At 39.1% G+C, this 26,381-nt stretch overlaps 4 protein-coding genes across 4 annotated transcripts; 2 read left to right on the forward strand and 2 right to left on the reverse strand.

Annotated features, from left to right (window-relative positions):
* The first annotated feature begins 730 nt into the window (after positions 1–730).
* LOC113666610 (uncharacterized) lies at positions 731–8,872 on the forward strand. The gene is made up of 7 exons (XM_089187854.1): positions 731–1,009; positions 3,458–3,707; positions 4,380–4,741; positions 5,508–5,881; positions 6,571–6,846; positions 7,513–7,726; positions 7,944–8,872. Exons 2-7 carry the CDS (start codon positions 3,473–3,475, stop codon positions 8,274–8,276), a joined length of 1,794 nt encoding a protein of 597 aa, XP_089043980.1. The 5' UTR covers positions 731–1,009; positions 3,458–3,472; the 3' UTR covers positions 8,277–8,872.
* Positions 8,873–9,018: 146 nt separating this feature from the next.
* On the forward strand, positions 9,019–14,198 carry LOC149052233 (uncharacterized). The gene is made up of 3 exons (XM_089187861.1): positions 9,019–9,639; positions 12,892–13,226; positions 13,356–14,198. Exons 2-3 carry the CDS (start codon positions 12,895–12,897, stop codon positions 13,609–13,611), a joined length of 588 nt encoding a protein of 195 aa, XP_089043987.1. The 5' UTR covers positions 9,019–9,639; positions 12,892–12,894; the 3' UTR covers positions 13,612–14,198.
* Positions 14,199–15,061: 863 nt separating this feature from the next.
* On the reverse strand, positions 15,062–18,835 carry LOC149052234 (uncharacterized). Its single transcript, XM_089180462.1, has 4 exons — positions 18,777–18,835; positions 18,443–18,544; positions 16,124–16,193; positions 15,062–15,516 (listed from the first exon to the last, which is right to left on the reverse strand). Exons 1-4 carry the CDS (start codon positions 18,833–18,835, stop codon positions 15,262–15,264), a joined length of 486 nt encoding a protein of 161 aa, XP_089036588.1. The 3' UTR covers positions 15,062–15,261.
* Positions 18,836–21,817: 2,982 nt separating this feature from the next.
* LOC113666604 (uncharacterized) lies at positions 21,818–26,372 on the reverse strand. Its single transcript, XM_027182392.2, has 8 exons — positions 26,228–26,372; positions 26,075–26,151; positions 25,707–25,847; positions 24,524–24,784; positions 23,662–23,797; positions 23,411–23,536; positions 22,680–22,926; positions 21,818–22,600 (listed from the first exon to the last, which is right to left on the reverse strand). Exons 1-8 carry the CDS (start codon positions 26,253–26,255, stop codon positions 22,327–22,329), a joined length of 1,290 nt encoding a protein of 429 aa, XP_027038193.2. The 5' UTR covers positions 26,256–26,372; the 3' UTR covers positions 21,818–22,326.
* Between the last annotated feature and the right edge of the window lie 9 nt (positions 26,373–26,381).

Here is a 26,381-nt window from a genome sequence, read left to right on the forward strand (position 1 = left end):
CAGAGATATCAACACGTAGTGCAATACGAGATTAAAATGAAATTTTTGGGTACTGCTCTATAAACTCGGGTGCCACTTTACAATATACCATCACTTTCAAAGAGGATTGCTTAAACTAGAAATCTGTAAAGTTTCTGAGAAAAAAAGCAGTAATACCTAAGACCATTTATTCATGGTTTCTATATTGTTCAGCGTCGTCGATAACACTCGTTGATCTTGAAATTCCAGCCGCGTGACAAGAAGAAATATTCGCGGTAGAAACTGCTTAAAGTTAGAAAGAACGGTCGATCAAGAAGCGCATATTGTCCTGGAAAGAGCCAATGTCCATGAAAGTGATGGGCACTAATTTCATGCCTCGCGGAGAGGAAGTCAGATGAAAAATTGGTGATCACTTAAATAGTTCACTTATCCAAACAATTATACTTCACTATCAGCTTTAATAACTTTACTTCTCAACTAATTCATTATTTGATTCTTTCTTTATAAAGGTGGTTTTAAAATATGGATTCCTCTGTGAGTAATGTTTAAAACCTTCTCAATATTATTCGATAGCTAACGCTTCTAAATTCATCGTGTTGACTAATTGTACATTCAAAATACAATCCTGTGGCAAATATATTCTTTTGTGTCAGGTGTGTAATCTGTTATGGTCCATTGGCAAAGAAAACGCGGTGTAATTTCAGAAAATATTACCTACAATATCTTCTTACTGATTATTAAAATAAACAGTGTTTGAAAACTGGAACGAGAGTCAGTTTGTTAATTCCTCAAGGCTGGATGTTTTGTCTTTTATTGACACGTTGTCGAGTAACCAATTTGCACACGACCAGAGGTTAACGTAATCTCTTACGTAAATACGAAGCCAAGACATTGACACCTAAAAGCTGCAAATTGTTTACAAAGTGAAAACAATCGAGGGCACTCACATGTATGAAAACTTTCCTGATCAGTTGGCTGACGGTTGTTAAGATGCTCTCGAGAACAATACTTTCATTCTTACTTGAGTGAGGTAAGTTTTGTTTCGAAAAATCATCTTTTCGGTAGAGAGGATATTGAAATTCTCGGCTTCAGCGGAGCACAAGTCAATATTGTGTTTAAGATTATGACAATCTAATCCCTTGCCATACAAACTCTCACGCAGTCTCTAAACTTAAAGAAAGTCAAACACAAAACTATCCGTCCTAATTTATTTTGTCAGACATCGATAGATACTTCTGACATGCCTGGGATGGTTTAACAATTGCTCTCAAAAGTGGAAATCACAGCTACATTTCTTTCCAAATAAATCTCTCCTGACTGATTTAAAATATGATCACTTCTTAAACAACGCAGGTATTTCAACTTATGCAATCACAGTGACTGAGTTTGTTTATTCAGTATGAGGCAACTCACGTATTTTTACGACAGCTAGGGCATTCGGTCATCACTAGAAACTTCTCTTGTTTTGAATGAAGGCACTTAAAATTGAAATAACACTTAAAATTCCCCATCTCAAAATAATGTAACCTATAAGCGTCGTGGCTCACGATGTTGCCTTTTCACTCAACATCGCGTCGAATTGTTATGGTAGCGAGATCTAGCCGTGTAGCTCAAGGGAAACTATTGTAACAATAAACTACAGAAAAAAAAAGAAAGGAGTTAAAAATGTGCTTGCAGTGTAAACTAGCCTAGTAGCTCAAGTTGAACTTTTAAAAGAGATTATTATTATTTTAAAGTGGCAAATTGCGGCAATGTGAACGCAGTAGATTTATGCGAAAACGATGAATGAGGGTAATTGATTATTTGTTCTATTTTTTTCCCTCAAAAGAAAAGCAAACCTCCGTTAACACGAAAAGAGAAGGCAGACCCTTGCACTTTCTTTATTCGCGCGACGCCGTTTTTTTTCCGCAGACTCAACGAAAAAACAACTGCAACAGGAAGTGCTAGCTTAAAGGCTACATCTCGACTGATATTTAATTCGAACTTAGTGCGTGGTTTACGGCTATGATCATGATTCTCTCTCTTCTAGAGGCCTTAGTTTCCCTAACTCTGCATTCCGTTGCTATTGTTCTGCTATTGCTCTGCTCATTATATCTTTTGTTTTGCTTCGTCTCCGTTGCCGATTTGTTAAAGGTCTCTAATCCACGACGGCGACGGTAACGATGACTCGGTAAAACAAAAGAGTTAATGGCCTATGAGCTCAGCAAGTGCGTTTTTTAAAGTTTTGTATATTTTTTAGCCGTCTTCTGAAAAAAAAATACATAAAAACTATGAAATCATCAAAATTCGCCGTGTTGTGAGAACAGAATCCCAAAAAGAAATCTGTATAAGTTCGCATTCGGAACACAACGATGCCCACATACGTAATGCCCGGAGTTGAGGTGACGAATCGATACGAACACGTAGACACTCCATCTACCCACACGATCGTTCACGAGCTGCACAATCGGAATATAACTGATTCAGCTACCAGCTGATCATCTGAGTGTTGTGTCCCTTCAGTAAATCGCGCAGATAATGGTGAATTTCTTTTCTTTTTTCTCTTTTTTTTGTGAAACAAAAGGAACCTTCTCGATCCGACCATGCAAAAGATCATATCGAGACAGAGACGAAGCATCCATTTACCACTGCAGAGTTCGCACTAAAATTTCTCCGGCACATGTTGTATTCTGTTCTTGTGCAAGACACTTTATCCTCACAGTGCCCCGCTCCATTTAGGAGTTTAAACGGGTACCTGTGAACTGATAGAAAAAAGAAAAACCCGAAGAAATGCTGAACAGGGAGTTGGGGAGGGGGGGGGATGTCACGGACTAGCATTCCAGCCAGGGGAGAATTGCAATACTTCTTATCACTTCACGCTACAGAAACAAGAATAGGCTGTTGCTAGATAGGCATCTTGGCTTGAGTACAGATTTATCTCTCTATGCACTCAATAAGAAATAAATGGCGCGCAGAAGGCTTGAATCGAGGCAATGAAATTTTTTTTTGTCTCCGCTTCAGACCGAGAAAATTCCAACATCGCTCTGTCAATGTTCACAGTTTTAACTTTGATCCAGTCGATCTGATCACTGAGGACGCTTTCCGCCAATAATTTAAAAATTTCCCGCTTTTAACCCTCTACGTACAGGCTATTTGCTCAAATTATCTAGCCAGTCTTCATCAATCACTCTCATTATCCACGGAACTTTCATAAGAAGATGACCGTCTCATTTCTTAAATGAAGAAAGGAAAGCCCCCACCACTGAAAGGCCCTTGACTCCATGCCCCTATCTACATGATTAATGCTCCTTCCTGGTTTCCCATGAATAAATTCTTTGATAGCCAGTGATTGGTTTTAATGAGGTAAAGGGCTGCACAGTAATAACCCCCTTGCAGCTCTGCTTTTTAGGCTTGGCTACATCTTAATATTATCAATTGTTCTTCTGCTTCATAAAAGTTGATCATTATTCTTTTTTTGACTTGTTCTACTTTCTAATAGTCCAATATCTTCATCATGGGAAACTCTATTGATTGCTGTTACGCCACTCGTCAATACAACCAGTGTTTCTTCCCGTGCATTCGGTCGTGTTCGTACACCACTCGGCGAGTCTGGTACAATTACGATGGTTTGGAGACTGTGCAACCTTTGATTGACATCATTAAGCCTGAGAAGGGTGTGATCCGAAAGTTTCCGAAGTCACTAGCGGACATCAATACAGACAGAGAAATAGCGAGTGAACTGGCAATAGGTAAAAAGTATCATCACACATCAATGTGAAATGGAATGATATGTTAATATCACAATATTAATGTTGAGGATTGCTTTTCATAAACCTGTAGAGAGTAGCTAAGAAACTAAACAAATTTCATTCTGCTGCAAAATTGTAACCAAAAATTTCAGTATTTAACACTTGTTGCTCGAAATTGGAATAGCTACGGAGACCTTGGTGCTGAAATACACGGGCTAATGTATCCAGAACTGGTATTTAAGAAAAAAGGTAATTGTCACTCTCAGTTTGTGCTGAGAAGAAGTAGTTGGAAGTCTGGACACAAGGCTGACAGAGAGGAAATTTTAAAACTTCTCTGCGGGGGGGGGGGGAGGGGGGAAGTGAAATTCGCGTTCGGGTACCGATCAGTGTAGGCCTCAAGAACTAGATGAAAAGTTTGTAAACAGAACCATTAGAAAGGATGACTCTGTTTACATGCCTTTCGCATGCTCATCCATACGAGGTTTTCACTGGAAAGAGGTGTTGAAACTGTTTGAGGAATTTGTCTAGATCTTGCCTTCAGGATTACCTGAGTACACGTAGATATGCGTGTAGTTTTCTAAATAACATTAATTAGCAAAGATTGTCCTTCGAACTGAAGTTCTTGGATAAAATTTAATATCGTTAACTTTTTTATATCCGTAAATCACACAGGCCTTGATACACCAGGACAGCTGGCCGCTATTTGTCGCTTTGCTAGTAACTACGGTTACCGTGTGCGAGCTGTGGGGACTGGGTCCTCATGGTCGCGTTTGACCAGTACACGTGACATTTTGATTGACATGACAAACTTGAACAGGATTTTAACACCAAAACCTGCCAACAGAAAAGACAATTTGAAGCAGGAGTTTGTAGATATTGAGGTGGAAGGAGGAATGCAAGTGCATCGCTTTGTGGAAAAGCTAGACAAGGTCTACGGGCTGGCGCTACCCATGATGGGAAATTACGCTGGTCAGACAGTGGCTGGGGTGGCCTGTACATCAACTCATGGCTCGGGTTACTTTACCGGCACCATGGTATGTATCACGTCTAGAAAGAATTTATTATTACAGATTTCGCCTTCTCTATTTTTATTCTTGTACCAGTTTTCAAACACAAACTTTTACCAATCCGGGATTGAAAATGAATTTTTTTAAACCGCCTTCTACAAAATAATAATAATAATAATAATAACAATGATAATAACAATAATAATAATTATTATTATTATAATATTTGAATCATGTATTAGCCTCTCTCAGGATAACAGATAAGATTGATGCTAGCCTTCTTGGTCTCTCTTTTTATAATGGACTGGGCTTCCGTAACTAATTATTGTCAGCTATGGTTGATTTAAATTTCTCCTCAAGAGTGTCTTGATTAACGGTTGAAGTTTCAAGACTCAACATTTTCAAATTTCGAGCATTAAAACTCTAATATTTAATCAGTGTTCTCAAAGAAGATTACATAGGTCGCAAAATATTTTCTAAGGAAAATCAGTTACCCACGAATGAAATTACACAGAATGATAAAAGAAAAATAGAGACGAATTTACAGGATTATAAAGAATAAACAGACGCCCTACACGAAGCTGCGTGATTGTCTGCCAAGGGTCTTGTCATCACTACCGGTAACCTTTTCAGAGCTACATGGTGTACCCTCAGTCAAATTACGTGACCTTCTTGACAAAATTTTTAGCGTTCGTCTTACCAACGGCAACCTTATAACTTTTTTTCGGGTTTTTTGTGGGCAGCTTTGTTCTTGTCACACAGCTGACAAAAAATTATATTTCACTCTCCCCAGTCTACTTCAGTCGTCGGTTTTCACCTCATTATCTCAACCGGCATCCAAGTGAGGCTGAGTCATGGAGAAGAGACTTTTGACCAGTGTCAGGAAAAGATCAAACATGCGCAGTTCGGGGGTGCCCCCGTTGAGTTGAAAAGCACCGAGGTGTTCAGAGCGGTAGCTGTGAGCCTGGGTTCGATGGGAATTATTTACTCTATTACATACCGCTGTATTTCCGTATACAAGATCGAAGAAGAGCGCACTGAGGTGAAAATTCCATGGCCCGGGAAAGAGAAATTCCGCGTAAAACAGAAATTTGAACCCATGTTCACCAATAGAGCGGAAGGAGAGTTTTTCTCGTTTTTTGTGAATCCATATCCAGCGCGTAAAAGGTACCTAAAATAAAAGAGAGAACGGTCTTGTAAGAGTTCGGTCATTATTTGTCACCTGGTTGGGGGGGATGTGTAGGGGATTTGGAAGATTTTGGTTGCGTCATGATACAATTTACCAGATCCCCCCACAAAAGGTCTGTAATAATCTAATGATTTCCCCTCTGCCCCCTCCCCCACACATGTACGCTGGCAGGTATTTAGCAGTCTATTTTCTATACTCCCCCGATAATAACATGTTGGTGGCGACTGATCCTCCTCCCCCCCTCAGTTCGGCCTGAAAATCATGTGATCCCCCCAAAGTCCTCCCACACCCACCCACACAGGTGATAGATATTGAAATTTAATGAATTAGTTTTTTTGTATACTCTAAGGTTTACAGAATTCATACCGCAGTTGACAAATATCGAAATTACCAGTAACAATGTTTTCATAGGATCTAGAAAAACGTTAAAAAGCACCTTTGCTCAGTTTTTAATTTGTCATGGAAAAGGTCTTACCTTGTAGTTTAATTTACATCCAACCTTTCTACAATAAGTAAATAAACAGTTTTGAAACAGAACAATGCAGAAAGTTGCAAATCGTTGCGTGCAATGAGGGCCGCTCTATCTATGCTAGTGCGTTATTGCCTCGGATTTATAGCTGTAGAAGCAAAATTGAATTTACCTAATATACCTTTTTTTTAAATGCAGATTCTTGTATGCAGCCTACCTAAAAGGGAAGAGAACATCCCGCCGATCCACATGCTGCGCCTGCTGTTCTTGGTGGTGTTGTAAAGGCGGTAGAGGATGCGTAGATGTGGAATGCGTGCAAACAGACTGTATAGCGTCATGTCTTCAGACATGCGCTTCGTGTTGCCCAACTAGAATACCAGATATCACAAACTGTGGTGTTTCGCAGTTCTCTCGCGAGCATTCCTACGTGCAGAAATGGTACAATGTGCTACAATTCACCAAGGGAAACATGCAGTGAGTGTTAAGATTATGTTTATAGAACTGACATAGACAATTAATAGAATTATATGAAATAAAACATATGTGGACTTGTGGATGAAATTCAAAAAGAGAAATGGGCATCGCAGGTGAGCTGTTATCAATTAGGTACAGCTTCAAGTTTTGTCGAAGTTTTTTTTAGGCTATTTTTTCCACAGTTAACTTGAAATGATCGTTTCTATATCTTAAGAGCAGATAGGGATCAGTTATTATTTAACACTGGTAAAAAGAGAATAGGGAATTGGAGGAGCGAAGGGGGAAATCAGTACGTCGTCACTAACGGAGTATTAACGGGGACTGTTATAAACTAAAGGGCAATCCAGCGAGTAAAATGAGCATGATGACGATTTTGTTCAGGCTGATTTGGATAAACGAGGTACAACTAAATTTTTAGCAGATGTTCACCTATCTACGACAGTTATTTTCGTTCCTCTATGAGGCGTTAAGTGCTGGGTTGTAAATATAATCCGGCTGCATATATTTTTGACGTTAGTATTTATACATAACCATGAGAGAAATTTACAGTTGCAATGTGAAAAGATCATTAAAATACCAAAGAGCCGTAAGAGAGGATCAGGTAAATTTAATTGGGACACGACCACCATCTTGATATTAAACGCCGTTTGTATCTCGCCCTTTCAGCGTGCGCACAGCTGAATTTTGTCTTCCGCTGTCCCAGTTGGACGAGGCTTTAGGTGACGTCATTGAAACAGCCAATCAGTACGCCGATAAGTTTTCCCAGTACTCTTTGCTACCCATTTACGTGCGAATAGTAAAGACAGACGATTTGTATCTAAGTCCAGCCAACGGGAGATGTCCGCAAGGAGGACAACACGACCACGCTTGTTATATTGAGGTAAACAACGATCAAGTGGAAGAGCGCATATGTTTTATTGCTTCATTTATATTTTACAGTGCTAACTGTTCATCACCGGAGGCGGGTTCAGATACTTGATAGGGGGGCGGGGGGATCCAGACTCACGCCCACAACCCCATCCCCATTCCCCTGCTTTCGTAACCACTCGGCCGCACTGCTTTCCTCAAAATAATATTCGACTTCTTCCACTTCTCAGGTTCCATTTTTACCGGGTGCATTTGGCATTGAGGAGTATCACAAGACCATTGAGGACAAACTGTACTATAAATACAAAGCACGACCTCACTGGAGTAAGAACAACCACCTCACCACAGGGAGGGTCATTGAACTATACCCAGAGCTTGAACAATGGAAAAAAGTCTTTAGAATGTTCAACTCCACTGGAATATTCTGCAATGAATTTACACATAACATGGGCTTCGACACGTGTATTGCAGATCTCGTAAGACCTAGGAACGCACCGGGTATTGGGATTGAAAATGACGGTCTTGAAATAGAAGATGTCATTACAGTTGAACCAATAAATTGAATTGAATTCTTTACTCACGCCAAAACCGCTGCGATACTTCGGAAGAAGTGTTAGATCTGTGAAAAACTTCTTTAGAACAAATGATGAAGTTAGATATAGAATCGGAACAAAACATTCCCCTCAGTGAGAGCAGGGTATTTCCTTAATTGTGTTCAACCCAATAGGATAGAATTTTTTTTTACAAACTATGACAAACGAAGAGACAAGTAAATTATCTTTGCCAGAAATGTTTTACAAGAACAGTCTATGCGCTGACGACAGCAAGAAACTCCATGATCAGGTTGCGCGTAGACAGGGCATAAACAAGAAGAAAGCCGCCAAGTGGGATTTCAGAGCCACTGTGAAGAAGAAGAAGGTGCAAGAAATTTCTCAAATTTTATGGCTGTTGCGATATTATTCCATATATTTCAAGTATTATGCTTATTAGCTTTTTCGGCTCTGTTACGTTGTCTAAGCTGTTTTAATTCGTACCTTCACATGATGTTAATGAATGTAGTAGGATCAGTGTCAGTTTTGCGATATATTTGAGCAAGCTTTGCCATTATCTCTACGTGACTATGATACTTTTTAAAAGTAAAATGTAAAAAAGAAAATCACATCTTGTTTGAAAAAAGTTGCGTTATAACGCTAATATCTTTGTTCACAAAGTTCCTCCTAATGAAATCAATCAACACGTGACCCTTAACTTCTCCTTGAGCTCGCATTTCACGTCTGATCGTAAAAAATTGAAACGGGATCACAATGTTGTTTGGTTTGCAACAAAACACTACTTTTTTTTGTTCAGCGATGCTTGGAATAAATGCTAGAAAGAGGTTTTAGGACGAAAATTTGCGTGTTCAAGGTGAGGAGCAATTAAAAGAACTGAAGAAAATTACTAAGTGTTTAAGATTTTACCTCGTGGGACTGCTTCGGAAGCTTCAAAAAAGTCACGGAATTTCACGAGTATAGTGCCGCTACTCGTTTTCTTTCTCGTTTTCGTTACTCCGTTTCACTGTGTTGCTCCGTTTAGTAACACCCCCGTCATGGGGGGAAGCCCAAGTGAAGTTGTTTATATAATTAACTTATCAAAACTCATCGCTTACCGGAAATCCACTTTTTTTCCTTTTTTACGATAACAAAAACAGCTATCTCATTCCACTGTCATGGCAAAGTCCAGGCACATCCACTTGTTTTCTCGGAAATTGTTCTGTTCCTGGTTGGAATCTTCCGTCACAGTTACTTTGCATATTGAAATAAAGCGTGGAGGTAAACAGTGTTTAATCACAGGAGAGATTCAAGTGCCGTTTGATAAGTGAAATAGCACCATACTTAACTGTCTTTCATAAAAGCTTCTTCAAAGGGTTGGCGGAACAAACTATTGAAGGTAAAGTCCCATAAGTTTTCCGAAGTTAATGTAGGAACTGATATCAACGGAAACTTTTTAGCGCTAAGGTACGAAATATTTTTTTTGCATTTTCTGGTTCATAGCTGTATTTAAAATTAGAAATAACCGACCTTAGCGCCTAGCAAGTTCTCCTTGACCATTTTTTGGGAATTGCAAGTACGATTTGGCTGCCAAAGACTGTCCCCATTAAGACACGTCGGCAAGTATAGCGGAGAAAGTAAAAATCTAGAAGAAAGGACGAACGTATTCCGAGGCCGGAGCGCCAAATAATGTTAGCTTCAAGAATAATACATATATATTGGATATTTCTATACAATCCTTTCCAAAGGATGTAGCTGTAACGTTTCGATCGTCGGCATCGAGGATATTTTACTCTTCAATGTCGTCGGCCTCATGCTCCGTACCGTTTGAAAGTCCTACAATCGTAGTTCCATCGTATTTTAGTAAAAGAAATACATCATTTATAATAACGTTCAAGCCCTTTCCTAAGCTGACCGATATCCTGTTGTGTGAACAATGCGAAACTTCTGGCGGATACTGGCATAAACACTAACCTAGGTTTCCGAAAGTCCATCCCACGAGCCCTCAATTCCCCTGCCCTCAAGAGACTAAAAGTAGGAACAGTAGCGATGTAATTGTGATAACAGCACTGCAACGAGATAACTAAAGAAACATATTTTATTGAATTAGATGTTAACAAATCCAGGTGCTTTGTGAAAGTCGATGCGTACGAAATGTTGATATGTCAGTTACTATTTATTTATTATCTTCGTTTTCAAAAATTGAGTGGTTACAGGAAAGAAATTGAGCTTTTGAGAAAGACAAATCAAACAAGTTAACGTTCCATAGATTATTTCGCAATCGAAACGTGACAATTCATTATTAAAAATTTTTAAGAAGTTCTACCGATGATTTCTGAGTAAGAAATACGTTTTCAGAACATGGCGATTAATAATGCTTTCAAATGAGTTCAGCGATAATGTAAATTAGCCACCGTATTGAAAGTTTGTGATCTGACGTTTTGAGTGTTAGCCCTTTGTCAGAGCGAAAGAATGACGCTCAACTGTGCCGACGAGTGAGACGAAATTGCAAATGTCATAAGTATTGTAGATTCAAATTAGCCTGCCGACGTCGGCAAGTTAAGCTCTTTGGAGTTAATACATTACGCCTAAGTACACTCGTCAAAACGTAACCTTTGTATGATGCTGAAATGATGAAACGTAACCTTTAAATGATGCTGTTTTCGGGTAACCTAGATATGTCGCCCAATTCAGTGAAAGTATTTTGTACTGAAGCAAAAGATTTGTCGTCGGATTTGAAACCCACGTGGATGTTGGCAATCAGTGTTGTGTTAAATCCCAAGCGGCTTGTTCTGTCACGCGTTTTCTTCGGTGGCAGGGCAAGGAGTGTGTTCCTTTTAGAACATTTTCATTTCACTTGTATTTTCTGTGCCTTGTAGTTGTTGTAACTGCCCAGTTACTCTGCACAAAATCCTTTTTGTCGCGTCTTTCCTTTACAAAATTACAATCGTTGACCTTGGCGTGTCCGCACACATAATGGGATTGCGTGATAATCGAAAGGAAAACACTGGTGTATTAGCTTTCTAGACATTATTCTTCAACTATCCTAAGGCACGGAGGCCCTTTTATTTTTCCAAATACTCCGGGTTGGAAATATCTCGACCTGAGGTGTAAAGTCATCAAATTGTAGTTGTTGGCTAAAGGCGTTAATCTAATTTCAAAGCTTACTTCGGGTTAATCATATTAATGTACTTCGTACAGATCTTTCGAAGCAACGATCTTCATCCAAATGCTTTGATAAAGACGACCGATAAGGGCACTTGCGATCTAGAGCGCGAGAATATTCTTTTCGCAGGTCACCAAGAAATGCAATTAAAGGTGGCGCTGATATTGAAATGACTTTGTAAGAGGGCGATTAAACAAACATTTTTCTGTTTAGACTACCAATGTGTAGCAGTAAGCTGAAGCGAAACATTTTATAACGATTATTTTATCCCTGCTTTCTGCACCGCGAGAATAAAAGTAATCACGAGAGTTGGATCATGATGAGCTCTTACATAATAATCAGTTCCACTATTCGGGGATTCCCCGTCTAGGACTCTGAAGATATTTGCGTTTACATTAGTCGATGGCTAGCATCTTGCGACTAGAGAAATAGTTCTAATAATAATAAAGGCTGAGACAATTTTACTTTTTTCTTTATAAAATAGAACTAAACGAAATTTGAACCGCCTATGGCCAAAGCAGTAAACATTTTTCGTTAAAACTCAATTCGGATGATCATTACAACCGTTCAATTTAATGAATATACAAAAAATTTGCATTTATCGATTTGGCAAAAGCAAACTTATTGGATAGAGAAGTTACTTCTTCTTATCACAGAAGAAGTCTTGTTAGAATCAAGAAGCTAGAGTTGCTCTCGGCTACGCCTCGAGCAACTCTCACGCATCTTTCGCGCTCTCCAAACTTCCCGCGTGCTTCATATCTCGATGAACGCACGCTGACGTAGGAACCAATTGTTAATTATCAACTCAGTTGATAATGCTAAATTACCCTGTTTCCTTTTCTGGCACCGGTTGTTCGAAGCATGGATAACGCTATCCACTGGATAGGGATTTATCTTTCGGATAGCGTTATCCGCCCTTCATACTAAAGGACCCCGTAACACAGAAAATGCTGAGAATGCAATGCATTTTGGTTCTCCGATTGCCGCAGTGATACTTAGGACGTAGTCCTCAATGGCAACTGACAGCACTCGGTCATCTGTTCCACTCGGTCCCAGACGCATCTACGATAGATCGGCAACATAATAAAATTGGCACTGAATGAGCACAATTCCATCTGTTAATACAGAATTGTGGGAAAAATGGAGTTGTTATGTCATGGTTTTTCTCACCGGCCACCGCAGATAATGTTCACATAACTTTTTCATTGCCGACAACAGCTGGCTTGCCTGAGAAGTTGTACTCAGCTCAACTGTGCAGGCAAGACGGCAGTCAATGCCTGGGACAGATTAAGAGTCGGAGAGAAATCTTCACAGATTCCGTAACGTAGCCAAGGTCGTTCGCTCAAAATGGTAGCTTTAGACACTCTTTACGGTACCAAATAATCTCTCTCTCTTCCCTTTCACCTCGAGTAGAGTTCTAATCAAACTACAATTAGTAAGTTTTTAATGCCTCTCAAAATCACTTTCTCTTTTCTTTATGCGTAGATCATGGAGAACTCTTTGAAATACCACCATGCAGTTAAGGCCTTTGACAACTATAGGAGGAGTCTCAGTCAGTTACAGCTTCATCAACGAAAGTTCTCTTTATCGTTCCATGAGGCCTGTGGCTTGACGAAGGTACAGTTCCACAAATTGATGGACGCGTACAAGGTACCAGAATATCGACAACACGGGTCAGAAGCTGTGTCTATTTCCGTGCCGTCCGCGGAGGGGGGAGGCTGCATGAACAAGACCATTTTTCTGTTCTCTACATCAAGAGCGAAGAAGTATAATGTTATCGTGGCTGAGGTGTCCTCTTCGATTGGCTTTTACTTGAGAGGGTAACCGTTTAAAAGTGACACGTTATTCTTATTTTATTTATACTTTGTATGTTATAATTTATGCAACGAACAAAACTGCTTCATTTTGTTTTCTTTTCAGCGAGCATTGTCTTCGCTTTTTTCTCGCAGGATTGGTCTAATTGTGTTCTGCTCATTTTTGGTGAGCGCAGTACTGTATATCTTTCATCCTTCCTTGGGAATCATTGCTGCTGCAGTTTGCGTAATCATAATCGCGACCATTGCCGTCAAATACCGAGAGCCCGTCGAATTCCAAGACATCACCACCGGGTTTATGATTCAGCAACTGATAGACGCGGGTAGACTGGTGGATGTTGGAGAAAGATTCGAAGTTGTTTACGGCGAAAATCATGGTATTCTCCAATAGTTAGTAAACATCGCCAAAAACTGAACGTACCTCACCGCTATGACCTGGAATATTTCAAAACTTAATCCACTGAAACAAATGAGTTCCAAAGTTTTCCAATGGAAATGACAAAGGAACGAGCAATAAATTTTAGGTAGAATGAATCTATTAAATTAGCCAGCAGATTTTGGAGCACAAAAACGCATTCTTTTGTAATCAGGTAATTTTATATTATCTGCTGAGTTAGTAACGTAAATTCGGCACCGTAAAGATTTTAAAAGCTGACGTTTCGAGCATCTGCCCTTCGTCAGAGCGATAGACGAAGGGCTAACGCGCAATTTACGTTATCAACTCGGTTGATACTACTGTTGTACCTTAATTTACCACCGACGCAGTACTACAGTTTCTTTAGAAACTTTACCCTTTGCTCTGTTGTCATTTGCTTCATTCTGGTTACCAAAACCATGTTATTAACACAACTTTCGTGGTATGTCTCCTGGAATAATGCAAACAACCCCGTTCCCAGGGTCTCTCCTCGTCTCTCGCTGCAAAGGAAGGGAGGAAGAGAGACCCTGAGAACGAAGTTGTAATCAAAAACGATTTTAAATTAGCATATCGAATCGGAAGATTTTGAAAAGTTTGAGATCGGCAAAGGGTTACTACGTTTTCCCTTTTAAGCATGCGTATTTCTCCATACAACTGTACTCTGGGGAAAACCAAATCATGTTGAGTGCGCACGCATTGTGAACTGCTGTCACGAACATCTCACTTAGTCAGAACTTCGTTGGAATTTCGCGTATTTTCATACTTGCGCAACCATTTACCGCAAAAAATCTCGTTGATATTTTCTAAACAAACTCGAAGGCCAAAATGGAAACTTTACCAATTAATTACATGAGAATTAACTCTATTGAGAGAAAGGAGATGAAGATGTTTTTTTATGTTTTAGGCTATTGCCACGAAAGTGGTCATCCAAGAACGAAACACCACTTTTTATTTGGACGACACCAAACATTGGCTGAAAGGTGGAAAGGCTAGAAAATTTTGAGTACTTGACTCAAGGAAAGGACAAAATAATTGTGCAAAACGTTAGGGGCCACGACATTAGCGCTAATTTTTTCTTTCGGGGTTTTCCTTGATCACTCGGGTAATATTTGCTAGCGCGCATTTGCTTACGTGGCACGCGAGGGGAATGCGATTTATTGCAACTGAGACCTCTAGTAAGCCGCCTTGAAAAGAAATTCGCCGTATACCCTCTCAAAATACATTGCAATCACACACTGGTGACTCTAAAATGAACTTAAAAGGTTTGTAAAAGATTATGACAAATTTAAGTAACAATAAAAAGGTAAAAATTGCTCATTCAGAAATGAAGAATACAGATTTAAGGTATCTGAGAATGATCAGGCTCTTTTAAGTACAATTATGATTTGATTTAGCGCTCTCGTTCCATTAAGCTCCTTCTCTTTAATAAGTGCTCCCCTTTAATTTGCCCTTGTTATTATTAAGCACCCCTATTCTAAGGAGGATTTTGGTTCTGTCACGAAAGAAATGACTTAGTCCCCTTATAAGGCTCTACTATATTCTTATGATTCTCCCTCATTGGCAGTCCGTTTTATAAAGACCACCGTTGCCACTGGAATCCATATCATTACCCCGAAAAAAGTCCACCTATTCCCTCTCCACAGCATTTTCTGCGTTAGTATCCTCGTTATTATCCTCAGGTGGGCTGCTCAGCACGGTCACGTGATTATCGTGGATAAAGGAAATTTCCCCTCTGGAAGTCACAATCAGATTATTTGCGTCAATGAGCTGCCGAATCATGTAACTAATGGTAATGTCTTCAAAGTCGTGGTGACTTTCTTCATAGACCCACCAATAAAGTGCACCTGACACAACAACCGAAGTACCAACAGCAACTGCCAGCAGCCTGTAGAGACAAAAAAAGAAAAAGAATCAGAAAAGTTTTAGCCACGAATTTTGTGGCAAACACTATTAGGAATAATTTCCTTTTATCCTATCGACATACCCAATCCTTATAACCGCTCAACGTATTTTACCTCCTACTTTTCAACTTTCATTGATCCAAATCTACAAACAAGTAATGATCTCAGTGCTTATGTATAGTATCGTCTACCTGGGTTTTGCTGCAAATTACTCTGTGTGGGAAAACGATTGTAGAAAATGGCAGATCAAGTTCCCTAGCCTGTCAGAGTGAGATTCCCTAAAATAATTTGGAAAAACAGTCGCGGCTGCCGAATGGTTAAAATTTAATATTTTATACGCTCGCATTTTGAAGGACAGACGTGCAGATGACAGCTGTTGACAATTTTTTTAGATTCTATCTTGCCGTGGGTCCTTTTAGAAGTAGATCACAGAAGACGTAGAAATGTTTTACACACTCGGCTGCGAATAAAGTGCCTCTCGTGTTGAAGTGGAAGTAAAGACTTCCCGTTTCATGTTCACTAAAAAAAAGGCACAGCTGCGCAAGCTTGAATAGCTAGTGTATGCCAAACAAATCCGAGAAACCTTACCTTTCTGGGTTCAGTCCTCGCTGGGTAATGACTTCAGCCACAAGAACATCGTATTTTTGTTCTTTGGATCTATCGAAAATAAGCATATTCCTTGATGAAATCTGCCCCTGCGCAAATTACAAAAAAACACTCGACACATAACGTCTTGCTTATGGTATGTTGAAATCGTTCATCTTGTTTGTGAAACTCATTTTTCGTCAGACTATAACCATTGTGGTGTGAGAATTTGGAACTGGACGTGTACAGCTTTAGAGATCTCAGACCTTTAATATAATAGTCGGAACCCATTTGCACTCCTATATCAACCACAACATTTAGAGGCTGCAATTGGTTTAATAGCTCGTTTTCTTGTGCCGGTGAATTATGAGCACTCTGTTATTCACTCCACGAGCCCCTATTATCTATGCAGAGTAAAAAAAAGAGAGCGTCTGTATCAGGGTCAGGAAAAATATTTTAACTGATTTAACAAACACATACATGGATTTAAAAGACATATTGTCATTCACCACGTTGTTGCTACTGTGTTTAAGCCCAAAACGTGACGTGAGGACGTCACTGTTATATTATATTATAGAACATGCATCAACTGGATTAAGAAAAAGATTCCAAATACAATATTAGTCGAAGATAAAATGGAAATTACATCCATTTTTAATACAATTTCTGTGCTGACTAGTCCTGAGAAATTTGGAGTTACATCAAGCCCACCTTGTTAATAATTTTCTTCAATCTTGTTATCTGTCTGCTTTTGAAAATGTAAGAATAATTTACATACCGATCACTCCTGGGAGTCAAAAATCTAAAGATTTGCCTCCAATTTATATGATGCATTATCTGATAACGTTGAGTTGTTACCGACACTTTTCCCCACAATGAAAAGTTTGAATGATAATTTTAGGACAAGTATCGATGTTTCTTTGACGCGAACTACACGCAGGTGTCAAAGAGTTAATCAAGATAAATTTGTCGCACGTGTGCAATTAAGTATGCAGTCGCATTTCAAAGTGAATATGCAAATTTTTCACCAAATGAAAGCCATGAAGTCTCATTAATCATGCTCAAATCGTTCTTTATTTGACTTCACGGCCAGAAAATTGCGCAGTGTTGTATTTTTCAATTCTGAAAGTTCAGACACAAACTCTTCTATTAAACAATGCTTTTGGGACATCTCTTTACTCACATATAATATTTACCGGGTCTTGCGACGAGTATCGATCGATTGAACATACTACTGCCAGCTGAGAGAAAAGTAAATTAATCTCGCTCCTTTATCTTAAACAGAACACGTCGAAAATGAGAGAGGATACCATTAAGGCACATCTCATGAGACTGCCTAGCACTCTCAGTATAAAACACATTGCCATGGTTAAAAAAAACGAACCGAATCGACGACACAATCTTGCGAAGGAATAAACAAGGGCGTGATAAAAAAAATTGATTTATCACATAAATTGCGGTGTTATACAGGGATTTATGGCCCGAAGAAAAGCCGTAACAACACACGTGAAAAAATATCGTATTCTTTCACGTGTGTTGATATAGCCAATCAGCTGCTGACACGTCACTCGCCTTTGGCGCCACTCGGTCAGGTTGATGAATGAACGGCAAAGCGTTCACGATTCTTAATACAAGGTAGTTAGTCGGAACTTTCTCATTGTTGCGGCTAAAACTCTGAAAAATCCGTATCGCTGATAGAAAGTGAGGTTCAAACTTTTGTAGAAGGGGAAAAACCAATATATGAAAAAAAAAAAACCGAAAGTTACGTATTCACTGGCTTTGGTGTTGTCATTTCTCGCGGCTGAGAATGAAAAGCGACAACTGAAAGATTTGCCACTGGCCGATTCTGGCCGTTTACCTGAAAGACTTCTTCTTTCGGTAAGGACAAAGTCAATAAATGAGAATTTGTAAATTGAAAATTACGACCAGTGTTGTTTTTTTAATCGTGACTCGACGCATTTTTCCATCCTGAGAGTTAGCGCCAACGCACTCTACGATTGTTATTTGGGGATTGTCAATTCATTTATTTCCATCCATTAATGAAGTTGGCTCTCCTTGTGAGTAAAGGGCCATTGTGTTTATATGATAAACAAAATAATATATGGTTGCTTGTAGATAAGGAATTTCTCTTCTCATGTTCAACTTAACATCTCACTCGTGAGCTATTGAGTTAAACACTCGAAGAGAAATTCTGTCTACGCGCGCCCATGTATTATTCTCTATTTATATTTCCACGCTTAGCCTAATAATTGGACACCTAATTGTTATATCTTGTAAACGTAGAAACATGATTATAAAGAATGATGTGCGAGCAGACTTACTTTGATCTTCCTCCTGCGAGGGTATCAATTGAAGGAACGGGAGCCTTGTAAAAATTTAAGATGGCGGTAGCAAAAGATTGCGAGAGGAGACTGAATCGGCAACTGATTTATGAAATCGTGGTCAGGCCGACGTCATTGAAGCAGCCAATCAGTACGCCTATAAGTTTCCCAGCACTCTTTACTGACCATCTAAAAGTGGGTTGAGCCTAAATCCTGCCGGCCAGAGTTACGCCCAAGGAGCCGACTAATGACGAGTTTGCGAGTCGGGTGGTTGTCGGAATTGTCGGCTATTCCAGTATAGCGGACTATTCCAGTGACACCATTTGCGATTTACCAACAGTCAAGCGACGTTATTGAACCAGTGTTCTTTTCTTTTGTGCTAAATATTACCATTGCCTCATTGAGCTATGAAATATGTATTAAGTAGCAATGATAAATACAGCGGTGGAACCTCTCTAAACTGGACACCCTTGGGACCGGAGGAAACGTACGGCTTAGAGGGGTGTCTAGTGTATTGAGGTTTTACCCATGAGGAAATTTTATGCCGCATATTGCATGGCTGATTTTAAGTACCAGTACATGGTACACGAGTACTAATACGGCGCATCAGTAAAGGAACAAACAACATGGATCACAAGAAAGCTTTTCAACGTCATTCTATTTAATAACAAGAAAATTCAGTGTTACATACAGGGTATTATGATTGCTGCTTTTAAATCATTCAAACATGGAATGTTCACGACTCTCTGTCCAAATTTCAAGATGCTTTTGGAAAAAGGAATCCAATGTTAACTGCATCTGATTACTACGTTGTTCAACTATTTTTCTTTCGGTTGAATTTTAAGATTTTATGCTTCAGTACCGATAGAACAATGAGTAATTAGCCAATGCACGTTTCTCACTTCCGATTGGGATTTCACAGCTGCATGAGTACAATTTCAATTTTTATTACATCCATTTTGAAATCAGTGGTGGTCCCTGTAATCTGATTGGCTCTAATTGGTGCGATTTATTCACGAATCGCACCATTTTTTGCTCTAAATCCCATCTTTTTCTAGCCAATGAGAAAGCTACACTTAAAACAAAACAACCAATCAGATTTCAAGGCTTGTTTAAAATAACCAATCAAATTGCAGGAAAATGAAAGACAAAGAGTATCATGTGGCAAATTTTGGTCTGAAATCATACTTGTGATTTCAAATCGAACGAGTGCGCAGCGCGAGTTCGATTTTGAAATCACGCGTATGATTTCAGCCCAAATTGCACTCCACTCAGTTCAATTACCACTATTAATCACGTTTAAAAAGGTGTGATTTGATTTTGGCGGCAAGCTTAAAAATTTTGCATCCGGTTTAACGAGGTCAATTTCTTTGTCAGCAAGTGATTACGGACTGAAGAAAGCGTCCGGTTTCCGGAAGTGAGGGGTTCCGGTTTACCGAGGTTAAAAATAGAGAAACTGTTTGACAGAGATTTTGAGGCCGAAAAAAAGGTCTGGTAAAGAGAGGGTTCCGGTTTAATGAGGGTCCGGTTTAGAGGGGTTCCACTGTATAGCCAATATTGAAGAATATTATTTGTTTAATACAGTTTTGAGAAACAAACCTGATATATGAAGTTTTGTTGTAGGACAAAATGTTGACAAGTAACGTTGAGATTTAAATTCCCATTTTTTCATGAAATATTCAGCTATTTTCAGATTTGTTATCGCTTGATACAGAGTGACCACTTTTAAGTGCCCAAATTGTGTTAATTTTCATGCTAATGCTTCAATTTGTTACTTTATTTCTTTTAATTTTAGTTTTGGTAATAATATTTTCCAATATCTTACCTGACTTCTCTGCAAACATTTTCTTTTACCCTATCACGTTTGCAAACAATTTATTTTTTCTTTTCAGACCCTGCAAGCAATTCTTTTTAAATATTTCTCACTCTTCTCATACCCCCCTCCAGAAAAATAATGGTTCGTCCCTAAGGGAAGTGGTCTCTTCAGAATTTTCAATAAGTTCACTCACCATATGGTTTTGATACCGGTGTCTTAACTTAATGACTCAACTCGATTGCCATTTTTCTCTTTGCCGTCTTTAACCTGTTTCCAAAAAGAATCTGCAGGTGACATTCTCAGTATCTGCTCAATCGATTATTCTTGCGCCAAGGTATTGAGCCACCTATTCTGCTTCTTACAGTTATTTTCTGCTCTCTGGAAGAAACCAGACTCTCAGATCAGTCATTTACAGTCATCGAACTAATTTCCACTTTCCTTAAAAAAGTCATAAGTAGTTGTTTGCCTTAAGCAGCTTCAGCATGATTTTAAGCCAATCAGTTACTCACAAACATTGATTACTCATGTAGCAAATACGACTACGCTTTCCAAGACGCTTCTGGTAGTAGCCATTTCAATTTGTAGCAGGTCAAGGAGTACCATTAACCCTCTTAATAAGAATTACAATTTCCTCGATTGTGACTGTTTTAATGTTTTGGTTGATGTATGAGCGCTAAGGACATACGAGGATTATGTTATGGGTTTGAGCTCTCCAAAGCTGTACACGTCCAGTTTCATATTCTCACACTACGATGCTTATGGTCTGACGAGAAATGAGTTTCAAACCTTAATAGACGAGTACAAAATACCAAAAACAAGACTTTATGGGAATCGAGCCACGTACGTTTATGTAATGCACACAGGGGCAGATGAAATTAAGAAGACCATCCTTATCTTCGTTAAATCCAAAGAAGAAAAAAAAAGATGATGTTCTTACAACTGATGTTACTATGCGGGAAGGACTGAACAAAACAAGGTATCTTGGATTTTTGCTTGGTACACCACATTTAGACACTGAATATTTCCCACACACAAAGATGTGCAGCAAAACAAAGGTAGATTATACTATGCAAAAGCAGATCATTATTTGTTTTGTGATGGGGTCAGTGAAAAGTTTTAAGGAAGACGTAAAATATACCGAGTAGTTGTAGGGATTGTGTATGTCGATAATTATCAACACCTTAACCCGGCCAATAATGAAATAGCTTGTTTTACATCACAGCTTCGGTCGGTACGAATGCAGGTCGCTTCGCCTCATTTCCATATCGATTCCCAACTAAGTAACCTCGCCCCCAATTGGTCACTGAAGCTGTTGATTACCAGTCATATGCCACTAACATTTCAAACAAGACTGAGGCTAATTTTGGGGAGCGACGTAACCACACTTGAGGGCGAAGTCACTTGGCCAGGGATGTAGTGACTAGTGGCAACGTGATCAGTTACCAATGACGCCGACTTGAGGCAAAGTCTCCAGAAGTATTAGTTATTGTTGTTGTTATTTTTTTTTTTTTAGTAATTCGTAAGTCTACTTTCAGCTACTAACACAAGGTACCTCCAACTGTCCATAGGTCTCCTTTATTTAATTTGGAACGCGAGTTAGCAATTATCTGCTCAACTGGCAAGGTTAAGAAGAGGGCCTCAATGAGGTCAACCATTAGCCGTAAAACGACTAACACTTAGCCGTTAGGTGTGAAAATTGACAAATTTTAACCGTTAGTCGTAAAAAAAAAGTTAACCGTAAAATTGTTTTTCTTTTAATCACATAGGAAGGAAGTTAACCGTTAACTGTGAAAGTCATCATCTCATTGAGACCCTCAGACAAGTGTTAAAGCCACTGGAAACGAAGTCTCTTAATTCGTAAATCACCGAATAATTTGTAGCTCTAGTCTTGTAAAGGCTCAGTAGAAGGTTTGATGTTACAATGAGTTACACTCAAAGCAGTAGTCTCGTGTGCTTTGCAGAATTTTTCAGGGTCTCGTTCCCATAAGCATCCTGTGCTCGCCACAAATTGGTCAAAACTTGGGATCCCTGTGATATCAACGTGCCACTTGACCAATAGCCAACCCAATTATGTAAGATCAATGTAAAGTCTCCTCATTCCACATTCACAGCAGAACTTGGCATTTTCCACAGGGTATTTTGTACCGCACTCGTGGCAGAATTTTGACAGCTTTTTCCCCGCGCTCCCTTCTCTTTGTCCTCTTCTGGTAGAGTGGGATGCAGTCTCTTGCAGTCTCTCTCGAGACGAGACAGGGGTGTGATCCATTGGCGGCGAGGGACTGTTACTGTCGAACCCAAAATCATCAAAGAATGTAGGGCTTGGATCTCGTAACGCGATATGCCTGGCAAAAAAAAAAATTTTGACATGCAAATACAACACAACTTATCTGGTTAACCTGATAAAAAATCCCAGACTCACACCTGTTTCTTTGGCCTGATGAAGATGATGACGAGATTCTATCAGAAACGTCCGAGTAGTCTGAGGTAGGTCGTGAATACCTTGAACCTGATCCACCCCTCCCCCCTGGGTTATCTGTATTCCCATTTGATTGGCTTGATCGGCGGCCATATCTGGCTTCCCTGATCTGAGTGGCAGGCGATGTTTCTTCATCAGAATCAAACAAATGTTGATTCCTTTCACTGCTTCTTGCTCTGCCAGAATATGTTCCTAGGTAAAGATTTTGCACAAAAAGATGTAAGTGATCGAAACAGGGGATACACAAGGCAAAGAGTCATGCCAACACATTTCTAAGACAAGAGACAATTACAAAGCACTTTGTGTGAGATGGACAACTTTTGTGAATATCTTGGTCTCCAGGACAGAGTTTTGACCTTAACTCCCAAGATCTGATTGTCAACTCTCCCTTCCAGCAGCTGCATATTTCCTTATAGATTAGTTACAAGAAATTTGTTGTTAGATATACCTGATAAGTTGAAGTATTCTCATTACCTGTTTGCTGGTTAATGTATGAATTTTTGAGGGAGAAGTTACATGTTAATCACTTCAGTTGCACGAATTCAAACTGGTTTGAATTCAATATTAAAACCACAGAAAATGGGTAAAAAAGATTATTTCTGGAGACAATGAAAACAAATGATTTGTTACAGTAATGTTTCTTAATACTCTTTTTTTCTGATTAAACAATATTTACCATTCATATCTTTATTTCTCTGCTGCGATGGTGAGCTGTGTCCTTTCCGTGTTGACATTGGGCTTGCATTTGGCACCTGTTTTCTTCTGGAACTAGGAGAGGCAAGTGGTTGTCGGCTGCCATAACCTAGAAATTAGGGAACATTTTTCTAGATGAATGCTGCTTTATCATGGAGGGAAACATTGTGCAAAAACTTTCCAGGCTCAAAGTTTACATCCTCAAGCAATCTGAACTCACTCATTTTTCCTTACCAGAGCTTTGACCAGGAGAAGAGAAATCAAGATCTGATTTTGTTTTTGCTGAAGCAACTTGTCTGGTTTTTCCTGCTGATGATACAGTTTTTGCAGAGCCAGTAGATGTCCTCTTTCCAGGTAATGGAGGTTTATACTGTTTTGAGAAATAGAAACAATCACTTTAATGTTGAACACGCTAAATTAAAAGTAAATCTTTAAGAAGAGTGGTTGATCATAAAATTTTTCACGGTCTGAAAGCCACTTGTTTGTCACACAAAGAAAGCCATAGTTTGCTGACAGGTATGTCACACAAGGAAAGCAACAGCATCTTTGTCTCTCTTTTCTAGGTCTCTCATCTCTGCATCCAAACTTGTTACTGGACACCTTAATCTCCCAAGTTATTCTTGGCAGTATATGGCAGTCAGCAGCTACCTTTCCAAACACCTACATAATTTGGAAAGCTGCAAAACTCTTGAACAAATCGGTACCCTTAATCTCCACATTATTAACAAAAGCTTCTCTATTAATTTTTCTTGTTTTTTTCTCTACCATGTTCCCACCAATAGCGTAGCTCCATTTTCCTGTTCATAAACACCCACATCATACAACTCCTCTATTAGCTTGGACAAAGGGCCAAAGCTGAAAAAAGTCAGCTTTAGAAACTCTTTACTTACTTTGGCCAAGTTACACTATCAACTCACATGATTACACCAAATTATCTTGTTATACCCTCCACCGCCAATACTAAAGTTTCTTTAGAAACTTACCCACTTTAGTATTGACTTACAGAGCCCAGTACGCTTGTATTGGTTAACTATGACAAATTCTATGCAAAATAATTTTAACTATGTACAGGCGTGCACTGGAGTAACCCACTTACCTGTGTACGTTTTGCTAAACTTCCTGATTTTGCTGAAGATGAATTGGCCAAACGACTCTTCTGCTCTTTACAAAATGGTATGTGCCTCTCAGCAGCATGTTCATTAAATCGCCGGCTGCAGTGTGGACACTGTACATAATCTGGGTTTGCAGCTGGCGGAGGAGGAGGTGGGAGAGGACCCCCTGTCTTCTGGGCACTAGCCACACCCCTAGCAGCTCTGAGATTGTTGACAAATTCTTCATGCTTTTCTCTCCAATTTGACTGAGTGAGAAGAGAAAATTTGTTTCTGAGATGATACTTGTAGTTCATAATTTACCTGATTAACCCTTTAACTCCCAGAAGTGATTAACATCTCACTTCTCCCTACAATATCCATACATTATCCAGCAAACAGGTAATGAGAATACTCAAACATATCAAGTAGAAGTTGTTTTCTTGATCTAACACCAAATTCTTGTACCTAATTTAAAAGGAAACATGTTGTAGCTGCAGGGGAGAATTGACTATCAGATCTTGTGAACTAATGATGGTAAAAGGTCTGAGGAGTCCAATTTAGTCTGTATTCATAAGAGTGATTAACAAACTCAGACAACCACAAAGAGGGAGTCTGATTTGTTTATCACAAGTATGATTACAGACAGAATTAGACAACATGAAGTCCTGTTACCAATTAGCCAAAACTATGACAAAATTTGCAAAAGAAAATAGACATTGGTTGTATGTTTAATTAAAAAAAAAATGGTTAACTCAGCAAAAAAAATGTGAGACAACAGTGCACACACATGACATGTTCTGTTCACTTACACAGAGATAACATGTTAACTGTCCCCTTTGACTGTCCTATTACACTATCCTATTAGTGCTCATACTGGGCTGGTGATAACCAATCACATTCAAGAATTTTGTTATAGTTTTGATAAACTTTAAAATGACTTGTACAATTTAAATGTTAGTAACAGAAATAATCAAATATTGCCATGACTATTACTGTCATGAATTTTCCTCTCTATTTTCACCATTTAGTGCAGAGACCAAACTTAATTGTTCTTAGGCACTAGAAAAATGTTTGATTTTCTCACAAGGGAGCCATACTTTGCTATATTATTTCCAAAAAACTGTACTAAGATTTTTCACTCCATTCGAAATGAAATATCTATTCATTATCGATAGAAACTGGCGTTACCTTTTTTCCTCCGGCTGCTAATTCTGACTGTGTCTTCGTTGGTTTTTTCACAAAATCTTTGGGAACATCAGAATTCCTCTGTTTAGAAGAATCAAACGGCTTTCTCTTCTTCTGCCCTTGACAAACTTTCGCATGTCTACCCTAACGAATAAAATCAATACAATCACATCAGTTAAATTGATCATCGTGACTTAAAGTAAGAATTGACTTTCCCTATCCTTCATTATGGTATCAAAATCTAAAGGAGTCATGTCTTCACAAGGATATTTTCACACTGAGTTAATTCAAAATTTGGAGGCTGATATCAAAATAATAAAATAAATTCACAGTTACAAATTCAGCCGCTGTAACAGGTTTATGACACCTACGAGCGCAGTTGGATTAAAAGTTCTTCCACACGACGAACATTCGGCGAGTCTTGTAGGAGTTCCCGTGTCACGAAAAGCTGAAAAATCAAACAGGTCATAAAAGTGTTAGAATTATCTTATGTCATTTCATCAAAGCCTATAGCAATCGCTTACCATCGATATAATCATCAAAATCTGCCATCAAACTTGTTACTATGAGGTTCGTCAACAAAAAAACGCCATCTTGAAAATGTTTGCTGTCATCCGCTGACCAAAGTATCAAGTATCGCGGAAGTGAATGTCTTGTCGCTCTCCAGGCCTGGTCGCT

Source organism: Pocillopora damicornis, chromosome 1 (assembly GCF_964200805.1).
Source record: "Pocillopora damicornis chromosome 1, jaPocDami1.2, whole genome shotgun sequence".
NCBI classification, from domain to species: domain Eukaryota; kingdom Metazoa; phylum Cnidaria; class Anthozoa; order Scleractinia; family Pocilloporidae; genus Pocillopora; species Pocillopora damicornis.